We start from the raw sequence: 11,238 nt of genomic DNA, 5'->3' as shown, positions 1-11,238 counted from the left end.
CGGGGGCCAATGAGTCAGCTACTACGGCAACGCAGTGTAACGCAGTGCCAACGACCTTGTCCTTACAGAAGACTTAAACTGTACGGATTACATTTACTAAATAACACAAGGAAGTAGCACTAACATAAAAAACCGAATAGTTCGTGTTTTATAAAGGATGCCGGCAGACAATGTACTGTTATCTCGATGTAAACGCTTGAGACTTGATAACCTCTTATTATAGTTGATAATATCTGCAAGGAGAGATCTCCACTTAAATCTTCCTATCAGGACAGTTCTGGAAAAAGCGAGGCAGGGAGATTTACTTGACAGGCATAGATCAGGCTCTCGCAATCTTTCCAGGTCATCGGGAGACCTCTCCAAGGGCTCGATCAACTGCACATGTTATTGTAGCGCGGTTAGAGGCTTGGAGCCATTTCTCAAGTGCAAATTCCTGCTATCCTTAAGAAGAATCGTATAAATTTCCTGATATACATGTTTAGCAAAATGCCATTGTTAAATTTATCGCCAGAGATCTCTCAAGTTGACTTATTTCCTATAATGGAGAAGTAGTAGGAGCATAGGAACGTGGTGATGAGGGGCAGCATTGATCTTTGTGGCGTCTTGTCCTGACCCTTGTTTGAGTCGACTTGAGTGCCGTACTAGACAATTAGCTTGATCACTGCCAGATTCTCCCATCTGGAGACTATTGACAGCGGCCGCTTTATAAACGGATAGACTTGAAGTTGGAACTGGCCCCATTTTTCAAGAGTGGTTGGACCTGTTAGAAGTCAGGAATATCCTTAGTCCGACCCCGTGTCTGTCAGGATCACCTTATACGTAGTCGCATGGCTATACGTTTTACCCTTTTCTTAAATCAAGAACAGACATACATCTTCACAGGACCCTGGCAATTCAATCGATGACTACTGTATCCCAGAGTCGTGTGTAGGGCTAATGACCTTGACAATTTGCATCAGCACATGCTTTAAGGAGTAACGAATTACACCGTCACGTCCGTTCGCAGACGCATACATCAGTGGGTTCCTCTGTAGAGAAGTCATTATACCCGCTTTGATATTGTTCGCAAGTAGCGGCTTTATATATTGTTCGTGCCCATAAGGAGCTGGAAACCATGGCCGGTTGTTCCCTATTATTTTATATCGCTGTTGAGAAGCAGACATGTAATAGCCTGTTGACCAGTTCGAGCCATGTAGAGTATTGCCGTTCTATCGGTTTGAAAGTATTAATATACAGTAAAACTTACATTTCTGGTTTAACTTCAAGGAAAACTGTAGGATGTAGCACTTGATGCCAAATTGGGTCATAACAATAGAACCTGAGGGCCTTTTGGCGTTTCTGAAAAAATCATGGGAATGGTATCATTGAGGGATTTCCAGGCCAAGCAGTGATAAGGATACGAGATTTTCAGGTCGATAGATATGTGATCAAGTGTGGTTCGGCATCTTCTTGCCGTTGCATAAAGTCACAACACCAGCAATACTCAAGGCACGTTGAAATAGGGCAACAAATAGCTATTTACCTAGAAGCTAAACTGAAACTTAATGCTGGCTGTATTTATGAATCAATCTGCCTAATCGCGAGCGAGCGCGTGTAGACATGATAGCCAAGTTACTTATCTGCTGTGAATGAAATTCGGATTGCAATTGTCTAAAAGGAATGGAATGCCGTTGGAACTATTGAATGGAGGCCCGTTGAGATTCGTAAGCGAAATTTCTCCTCCGTTTTACCTGAAGCAGTTAGCTTCAGTAGATTTGGTGCTGTTATCCAAAACAGTCCACGCCACAAATACAGACGGGATCGCTCGCTTAAACCAATTATGACTAGAGTCTTGAGAGGCCACAAAACTCACTGGGCACAGAGTACAGAGTCTTGAATTCTGTCTGTTTTCCTCTCGGGTAAAGCGCCGGTCTAGACTTCCAGTCTGAACACGGTAGTAACAGGCGAACTCGCTTTACGACTCACTTCTTCCTCTAGCGCTGAAAAGAATTCTGATTGCTCACGGGATAGTCATTGGTAGTTTCTTGAAGTCCGCAATTAATAATTTAAAAGCGGATTGCAGGGTACTATGCTCATTCTGTCAGTGACTAGTAGACGAACAAAGATTAAGACTTGCAAGTTTAAGCTTTAGCACAACAGCTCCTCGTATGGCAGAAAGTGGCGCTTTATGTGTTGGGGTATCTAGCTAGGGTAGTGCTATTGACTCAAGACTAGTAGCTCACATGGCTTTTTGTCGAAACAAGATTGAACCTGTGCTGGGACTTGGGGTTCGCTGTGAAGTTGCAACGCAATTTACAAGCCATTTAGGCCTTTGCTTTTTCTGCGGGTTTGACTGTCGGATTCCATCAAGTCCCTTAAAACATAGCCTGTTCTTCCTTCGGTCTATGTCTCTTCCCTTTGTATCTCACCTCATTCTGTGGCTATTTGGCGCGAATTATTTGCTTACATTTGCATGATGCACTTTTCCTCCCTCGCCACCCTGGCCCTCGCCGCTGTCGTTGGGGCAGCCGACAATGCTGTTCAGTATGTCCTGGCCACAGCAACAATAACCCAATGCGCTTCCCTCGAAGTCTTGACCCGAACCGTCGATATCGAGGTCCTGGGTCCGACCTGCATCATAAAATATCCAGAGATCTCTGGAGGTCCTATCATCGTCGAGGTTGAGGCCCCCGAGTGCGATTGCGGATGCAAGACTTGCATAAACACAATTGAGTATACGACATACTTCCCAGCCTTTTGCTCTACGGGGCTCTACGAACAAAAGTACGTTATTACAGAAACATATAAAGGAATGGAGGCCCAGCCTACCATAGAGTCTCAATCTATTCCTTTCGGATTCACTTGCGATGTGCAGACGTGTACTACATGTGGTCCTGAGCCCATCAATGCCACTATCACGTACCCAGTCAATGGGCACCCATACATCAACGGCGGTGCTCGCCCCACACTGATGCCTGCGAAGCCTGGCGAGATCAGTGCCGAGAGCGGCGGTCCAAGTGGCGGACAGGCTGGTAGCAATGACGGCAGCCGTAGCGGGCAGAACGGAGAAGAGAATGGTAGCAACAGTAGCAGCAATAGCGGTACCAATGGTAGCAACCACAGCAGTAGCAAAAGCGGTCAGAATGGAAGTCACGATGGTAGCGAGACTGGCAACAACAGTGTTACCAATGGCGATAGCAACGGTGGTAGCCAGAGCGGTCAGAATGGTGGACAGGATGCGAAGTCCAATAATGGAAACGCCGAGCCGGAGATTACAAGAACTGATGGCGGATTTGAGTCAAGTGTCAGGCCAACCTCCGGCACTTATACTTCTGAGGCTGTCTCTCCCGGTATGTTTCTTTACCCTCGAATCTCACCTTTCTCACTGTATCCTTACTAAGATCTAAGAAGGAACTTCAGATGTCCCAGTTGCCGTGTCGGGAGCCGGTCGGGAGCTTGGGTTGACTGGCCTGGGCATGGCATTCTTAGCTGTTGTCCCACTGATTTCCCTGTAGACAGTCCATTTCTTTCCATTATCGACGCACATTTATTACTTGACTTTACTCAATATACTTATGTAAAAGATGTCTTCCTCTTGATTAGATATATCTACTCAGTCCACCTGCAAGAGGTCATTCCATGGTATTGTGAACATGGCCGCATAATGTACTTACTTAGGCGACGACACAGAACTCTGATTGCCAAAATTGGAGGAAGTTGGCCTGCCTCACCTTTGGGGAAATTCAGCTACTCGGTTGACCCAATGCGTCGTATTTATGCGACATAACCTACAAATCATTAATCGATCTATAGACAGCCGAGATAAAGTAGAAAGAATTGGCACAGTAAATGAACTGCATATTATGTAAAGAGTAGAATTTGAAACAGCGCTAACTCTACCCTGTGACTTTGGCCTGCAGTAGAATAATGACTATGATATTATGACTACTGAATGCTTACATTATCAACACCAATAGCAAAAGTAGCTGGCCCTTGGGAACAATATAAATACAGCTCGATCGTCCAGGAGGAACCGCTGCCCCAGACACCGAAACTCTCTGACTGCCAAACGTTCGGAGTCGTATTCACGTCGAAAGCGGCCACGAGGTTGCCGGCTGTCATTACCCTGAAACTACACTGGGAAACGCCAGAGGGTGTAGGGCTGTCCATAACCACGTAGGAGAGACTCATGGAGTTGGGTGACGAGACGAGGCCAGTCTGGGAGGCTGATGCCGAGGGAAGCCCATTGACTACAGATAATTGACTAGTGAACTCATGTTAAAAAGGGTTCTTGATTGTAGAGCGTTCACAATGTGACTTACAGATACTGGTTGCCTGAAAGAGCCATACCAGGATTGTTGACAATAGCGGCGCTGCCTGACAAAGTCCATGCTGTGTTTGGGTTATCTTCAAAGCCGCCGTCTTGTACTAATGATGGGGCAGCTGAGGTGGTTGTTGAAGTTTCTGACGAAGTTGTTGAGCTCGTTGAATCTGTAGAGGTCAAGTCTGCAGTAGAAGCTGAGCTTGTAGTCAGGTCTGAACTAGAAGTCGAAGTCGTAGTAAAGTCTGAACTAGACGCCGAACTTGTAGTCAGGTCAGTCGAGCTTGAAGTAGACTCAGAAGTAGACTCAGAAGTAGAGCTTGTAGTCAAGTCTGAACTAGACGGCGAACTTGTAGTCATGTCAGTCGAGCTTGAAGTCGAGTCAGAAGTCGAACTGGTAGTTAACTCAGAAGTGGAGTCTGTTGTTGTGCTTGTAGTCGAGCTTGTAGTCAAGCTGGAAGTTAAGCTAGAAGTTGAGCTTGCTGGCATTGAACTTGTAGTTGAGGTTGAGGCTAAGTCAGAAGTCGAGCTTGAAGACAAACTTGAAGTAGAGCCAGAAGCTGAGCTTGTCATGATCAAGCTAGACGTAGAGCTTGTTGTCGTTGAGCTAGTGAAAATTGAGCTCGACTTGGAGCTCATAGTACTGATGGCTGAAGTGTCACCAGTACTTGAGCTGTCGGTTGTAGTAGCACTGGAGGTAGGGCTTTCTGTGGAAGATTGGATGCTGCTTATGTCGTCTGAGGTAGCGTTCTCTGTGCTTGTGAGGATGGTTGTGTCTGTCACCAGTGAAGTTATTTCAGACGTCGATTCAAGTGTAGTTGACGGGGTTCCCTCTGAGCTCAAGTCACTAGATACAGTAGCTGATAGTGGGGTAGTAGAGGTCGAGGAGGATGAAGTCGAACTAATCATTGTGCTGGTAGTAGACTCTCTAGATTCTGTCGACTCCGAAGATGGGACCGTTGTTTCACTTTGGATCGTAGTAGTTGATCCAGTTGTTCCAGTTGTTCCAGACGAAGCTGCCTCGGATGTACCTGTAGCAGAGGAGCTTGTAGTTGAACCATCAATTATTCGACCATTTTGACATTGCTGTGCTTCATAAACACGAAGCGCAATTGGAACACAGCCAGATGGCTGGCTGGAAAAGGTGATGTAGACTACGCCGGTAGAGGTCTGGCAGAAGCCTGCCTCACCGTTGGGGAGACTAGAGTTCTTGAACACAAGTACCTCATTAGACTCCGCGAAAGTCTTGGTGATGATATCGTCTCTGTTGCCGATAGGTTTCTGCTCAGATAGTGGTTTAAAATCCTCACCGGCATAAAACACAGGCACGCCACCCACAAGCAGCTGCCCTTCCACACTAAGGGTGAAGTCTAAAGCAAACGTACAGACTTGAGTGCCTCCAACAAAACCACCAACTGGTGCTCTCTTGATGTTGCGTCTGCGGTTGGTGGTGGGAGGTTGAATTTGAAGAATAATTGAACGGCCGCTGGGTTGAGGAATTGAAGTTGTAGTAACATCTGTGCTGGCAGTGGTTGAGCTTAATGGCATTATAGAGCTAGTGAATCGATCGCTCGTGCTCAGAGTAGTGGAAGAGAGTGTTTGCATTTGAGAGCTGTTCAGCTGATCGGTCGCGGTCAAAGTTGAAGAGCGGCTGGAGGTTTGCTGGGAGCTGGAATGAGCTTCAGTTGTCTTTGTCTCTAGGCTCGAAGGCTCAGACGTAGAGGAGTTTGAAGTAGTAGATGAGATTTCTGTAGATGCGCTGTTGATGTCTGTCCCTGCAACGATGTTAGATTATGCGACAAATAAAGCGAAATAAACTCCATACTGAACGCGATTGAACTGGAAACAGGCATAAGGTAGGTCGAGAGATACGTGACGCACCACACATCGCTCTCGATCGCAGCAAGGTCAGATGCCAATACCAAGTCGTACAGGCCCAAGAGGGGCACAAAGATGGTCGATAGTCTCATTCTGTACTGCTAGAAAAACAAATAATAGGAGAAGTAGTGGAAGCTGGATGCCTTAGGGGACAGAACTAGTATATCAAGTCATCCAATTCTAATTCGGGATCTGGACGGTTCTTCCTAATAAATCACAAGTAAAGAATTTAGCCAGCAGGTCATTCTTACCTTAAAAGGTTCAGGCCTCTCTGGTCTCAGTTATCAGGAACGCAATTGCCATGCAATTCAGGTAGATGGAATACGTAAATACGCACTTATACGAGGGTTGCGCCCTGTCCTGAATCAAGCAATTGTGCTTATCTACATCCAGGTGCACTCTTAAGTTTTGAGGCCTTTGCAATCTCTTAGGATACGACTTTTACTAAAATGGTGGTGTCTCTGCAAGTCTAGATGCACTAACAGAATAAGTCACATTCCAGACATTCGTAAGCATTGACAGGGTGCAAACAGCTGCTAACTACACTTGGTATAGCCCTTGTGGGGAGGTTTGCTGATGCGAACCTGGGGTTTTGCTTTAAGAAGTCGACTGAAAGCAAAGTATACTCAAATTTCGCGCACACTAGTCAACTTACAATTTTAAAAGTAAACATATTAGGTTAAAAGAGTTGGGATGATGTCTGGAGCCGCAAGCTGTATTATTAAATGCTATATTTATGGGAATATACTGAGTCTCCTCTTTGTCATACTTGGCTCCTAAAGTCATTTCCTCATGTAAATGTTCTAGACCTAACTTAAGTTTTTGAGATATTTCTTAAATCAGTGAATGCTAATATCTAAGCGTTTTATGTTCCGAGGTTTCGGCCGCTGGCGGTAAACGGCAATATAAAGTTCAATAGTTTGCTGTCAGACAGAATCAAATCCATCTTATGCCGGTAGCCGAATATTATATGTTTCACCAAGGACCACGCTCTTTGGGTTAGGTTTTCGGGTAGACGGCAAGGGATGGAAAGCCTCAGTACTTCCCCATGGATCCACTGAGTTATCCAACCAGAGCCCTGTCTTGATCAAAATATTCGCCCATGCCGCCACCCATTCGGATTTGATCAAAATAACAACCATCTTCTGGGAAACTACCATTCTCTCAAGCTTCCTTCGCAAACACTTGTTTGTGGAATCACGGCATCTTCGGTTACCTTCCCTGAATCTTGGGCTCACGCACCATCGATAAAAGTCGTCTGTTCTACTAGGCTTGTTGGTACATAAAGCGTTCTTCCTTCACCTTGTCTTCGCGAATCACTGTGTCTCAAAGTATCAGGTAAAAGATTATAATGTCTTGTATGACAAAAAGCTACAATTCAAATGTTACACCCACACTGTGATAAGGTTGAGGGGCCAGAAGAGGCTTCAGCCTCCAGTTATACCCACATAAGCCGGACATTGCCGCCCTCATGCATCGCTGCCAGTAAATGCCGCCCAAAATAAGCATGAGTACAAAGACTCTCTAATGGTGAAAACCTGATTCAATCAACGTCTGGGAGGGACCCTTAGAGAACAGACTCCCAGATTATTTCACTCGGCAATGTGGATCTAGTCCGGTTGGCATCAGCACCATAGTCGAGAAGTAACTGAACAATTGTCTCATGACGCTGATCGGTTGCTATTTTTAATGGTGTTTTTCCATAAATGTTCTCTGAGTCAACTTCGGCGTTATTATCGAGAAGCAGCTGGACAACAGCCGTGTGCCCGTCAAAGACCGCAAGCGAGAGAGCCGTTTCGTTATCAATATCCTTCCAGTAAACATCAGCACCATTGGCAAGAAGCAGCTGAACAATGTTCATGTGTCCCTCCATAGCTGCTAATAGTAATGGCGTTCGTCCATAATCAGTCATCGAGTCGACTTCGGCATTATTATCAAGAAGCAGCTGAACAATAGCTGCATGTCCCATCTCAGCCGCAAACGATAGAGGGGTTTGATTTTCACTATCTTCTGGATCCACTTGAGCATGATTTTTAAGAAGTATCCCTGCAGTAGTGGCGTGTTCCCCCATACACGCACGGGACAGTGCCGTTTTTAACGAGGAATCTCTCCGATCAATATTGGCACCGTTCTCGAGAAGTAGTTCCACGACGGCGCTATGGCCGTTACCAGCCGCATAAAATAATGCCGTTCTATTGTGGCCATCTTTCAAATCAGGGTCATTCTCGAGAAGAAGAATCTGGGCTTCTGCTACATTCCCAAAGTATGCTGCCAGATGCAGCCCCTTTATGTTCTCCGGGACTCTCTGACTGCCAGAATACCTTCCCCAAGCCATTAACGACTGAGCTGATGACTCTACGTTCGAGTCTGACTTGAGAAACTCAATAACACCTTTGCAGATACTTGTTGCGTTCCGAGCGTGATCACCCCAATGATGTGAAGCATAATGGAAAAGTGGGTTTTCATCCAGCCGTTCCCTCAAAGCTTGACCAGTGGAACAGATTCCACCTTTGAACTCTTGGAAGTTCAGATACGTAACGCAAGTTATTGTAATCTCATTCTCAGCTTCCGGAAACCAGGTATCTTCTGTCTCCTCAAAGTATTCCTGCGTTGTGTAATGCACAAGCCGGATAATCCCGTCACTTTCGCCAACGGTGACGAGTCCGACACATACTTGTAAGATGATACTAGTCTCCGGTAATGCATCCCAGTTAAGCTCCGCTTTGCCAACCTCGACAGCCAGGGCGTGCCGAAGCTCTTCAACAGTAAGTGGCCTCAATGCGCAGGTAATCCACGCAATAACTCGCTTAGCCAGGTCTCGGTGACTTGGCGATTGGCTCAAGATACGCTCCATGGCAGTGTCATATGCTTGAAAGTAGGCATCCGAGCCGCTTGGTAACTTTGCAAGAGCCTTGTGGACAGTATCAACCGAAATCTTGTCACGCAGAGAGTCAAGATGAAGCCGGGCCAGAAGAAACCTAAGAGCTTTAGCGAGGGTTATTTGGCCTGAAAAACATGCCACTTACATTCCTTACACAGAGCGAACTATTTCGTCTATAACGAGCTCTTCTAGTCTCTCTCGGCGAAAGAAACCTGGCATTTGCGGCATGTGGCCACGGAGGAACCTCTCAACATCCTCGTCTATAGCGCGTATTTCAAGTACAACACTAGTCTGGAACTGATCTTTGACCTCGGGTATCGGCCTAGAGGTGGCAAATACGTTGGCCTTGGAGTGCAATTGCAGCTTAAATATCTCCTCTAGGAACTTTGTCTGAGTACCATCAGTTGCGCAACATTCATCGATGGCATCAATTATAATAAAGATCCTCGAAAATAGTTTGGCGGTAGATAGAAGGTTGCTTGATACATCTTCTAATGATGGTGGTGACCCCTTGGTCCTGTGCCGTTCATAGAGTAGCTTGATACTCTCTGGCATAGTCGGTAGACTTTGTAGAAGTTGCTTAAGAAGGCTTGCTACAAGCTCTTTTGCCGTTTGATCGTTCTGGCGCTGAAAGTTGCAATAAACATATGCAATACTAACAGTCTTATCCTTGGAGAAAAGTGCTTCTAAGCTTTCAATAACAATTGACGTAAGGAATGTTTTTCCAGCGCCTGGAATACCCGGACAGAAAAGAGTTTGATTAGGGCTGTCCCGCCAATGGCAGAACTCGGATGAATTAATAAACCATTGACCAGTTCCCGGGTGGCGCCGTCCGATATTGTCGCTTTGAAGAAGACTATAATTAGCAGGAGTGAGCCACTGCAAGATGTCTTTGTTCTCCTGGGTTTGGTGATGATGAATAATCGTGTTGACCTTTCTAGAGGTTGCTGTGACCTCGTTCTGTATGCCTATCAAATCACCAACATGTCAGTTGCCAATACAATAAGGGAGGTCAAGTCTCAAGCCATAAGTGTCCAGCAGCTTACTAAAATACAAGTATATCTCTCATAGACTACCGATGTATTATTATTACTGACCTGAAAGTACGTCGCTGATCTTGGCCTCAGCTTCAGCCCTGTTGGGATGAATTTGACAGAGGAGATCCTTGGCATATGCAGCAGCAGTCATCGCTGCATAGCCTTGCCATTGGTCATTTTTGTGCGTATCGGCATAGTTACAGATACCACGAATGACCAGGCAGGGGAAGTGATTCATTACACCTGCTGCTTCTGTTTCGAAGCAAAGAACACCTTTCTTCGCAAGTTCATCGCGGATAGTAGCGTCCTTCATCAGCTTGTTCGATGATGCAATGAGGCCGTAGTGAATTGCCGGATTATCCTCGTCGCTAGTCCTTTCAGCGCGGACTATTAGGCTCGATGGATCGTTGCTGCAATGGTCACAGTTCGGGTCATCATGCGGCTGGTGGAGCACCCAAGGTTGGTAAAGTCGATCAGTAATCGCCTGAGGCCTTCCATACTTCTTGCGCAGTCTCCCTTTGTGGTCTAAAATTTCGTTGATGTCGCGTTCAAGCTGATGCCCTTCGGCCTCATGTTCAGACCTAAGTCCCTGCATAGCTGTTCGCAGTACCATAGGCGGCCGATTTAGAAATCCTGACTCCTTGAATGGTTGACCTTGTATGACCTTTCCATGATCGAAATTGAATACACCACCGTGCTTTACATTGTCTGAAGTACTCACGACGATATCCCCAAGACGGATATCGTGTTTCGGACTGGGCGCGCCGCCACCAGTACCAACCATCAACCCAATCCTGATATTGGGAAAGCTATGGAGCATATCTCTTGCTACGCTAGCAGCAGGCGCTATGCCATATTCTCCATGAGGAAGGACGGCAATCACGGTGTTGTGTTTCCCAATCTTGCCTAGGGTATAAAGATTGTTATCATTTGTTGATACAAACTCCGGCGGCTCGTGTTTTTCGTCGAGGAACGTTTTCGCAGCAACATATTCAATATGTAGGGCACAAATCCACCCCACTATGTAGTCGTGCGGGTTGGACATGACTGGCGATATTGCCTTGATATGTTTGCGGTGAGAACTCGAACGATGTCTGTGATTTTCAAACCCCGCTCTCACCGCAGCCTGATTTGGTCAGCTA

General features: G+C 46.1%; 3 protein-coding genes across 3 annotated transcripts; 1 reads left to right on the top strand and 2 right to left on the bottom strand.

Moving 5' to 3' along the window:
* Positions 1 to 2,455: 2,455 nt before the first annotated feature.
* FPRO_12557 (uncharacterized protein) lies at positions 2,456 to 3,494 on the top strand (the record flags this gene model as incomplete). The annotated part of the gene is made up of 2 exons (XM_031224367.1): positions 2,456 to 3,329; positions 3,391 to 3,494. The coding sequence occupies 2 exons, from the start codon at positions 2,456 to 2,458 to the stop codon at positions 3,492 to 3,494; spliced, it is 978 nt and encodes a 325-aa protein (XP_031089633.1).
* A 430-nt stretch (positions 3,495 to 3,924) lies between these two features.
* FPRO_12556 (uncharacterized protein) lies at positions 3,925 to 6,270 on the bottom strand (the record flags this gene model as incomplete). Its single annotated transcript, XM_031224366.1, has 3 exons — positions 3,925 to 4,243; positions 4,302 to 6,075; positions 6,126 to 6,270. The coding sequence occupies 3 exons, from the start codon at positions 6,268 to 6,270 to the stop codon at positions 3,925 to 3,927; spliced, it is 2,238 nt and encodes a 745-aa protein (XP_031089632.1).
* Positions 6,271 to 7,745: 1,475 nt separating this feature from the next.
* Positions 7,746 to 11,141, bottom strand: FPRO_12555 (uncharacterized protein; the record flags this gene model as incomplete). Its single annotated transcript, XM_031224365.1, has 3 exons — positions 7,746 to 9,156; positions 9,214 to 10,027; positions 10,157 to 11,141. The coding sequence occupies 3 exons, from the start codon at positions 11,139 to 11,141 to the stop codon at positions 7,746 to 7,748; spliced, it is 3,210 nt and encodes a 1,069-aa protein (XP_031089631.1).
* Between the last annotated feature and the right edge of the window lie 97 nt (positions 11,142 to 11,238).

This window comes from Fusarium proliferatum (assembly GCF_900067095.1).
Source record: "Fusarium proliferatum ET1 genome assembly, contig: FPRO_scaffold015, whole genome shotgun sequence".
NCBI classification, from domain to species: domain Eukaryota; kingdom Fungi; phylum Ascomycota; class Sordariomycetes; order Hypocreales; family Nectriaceae; genus Fusarium; species Fusarium proliferatum.
The sequence above is the reverse complement of the archived record's forward strand: the minus strand, read 5'-3'. Positions and strand labels throughout refer to the sequence as shown.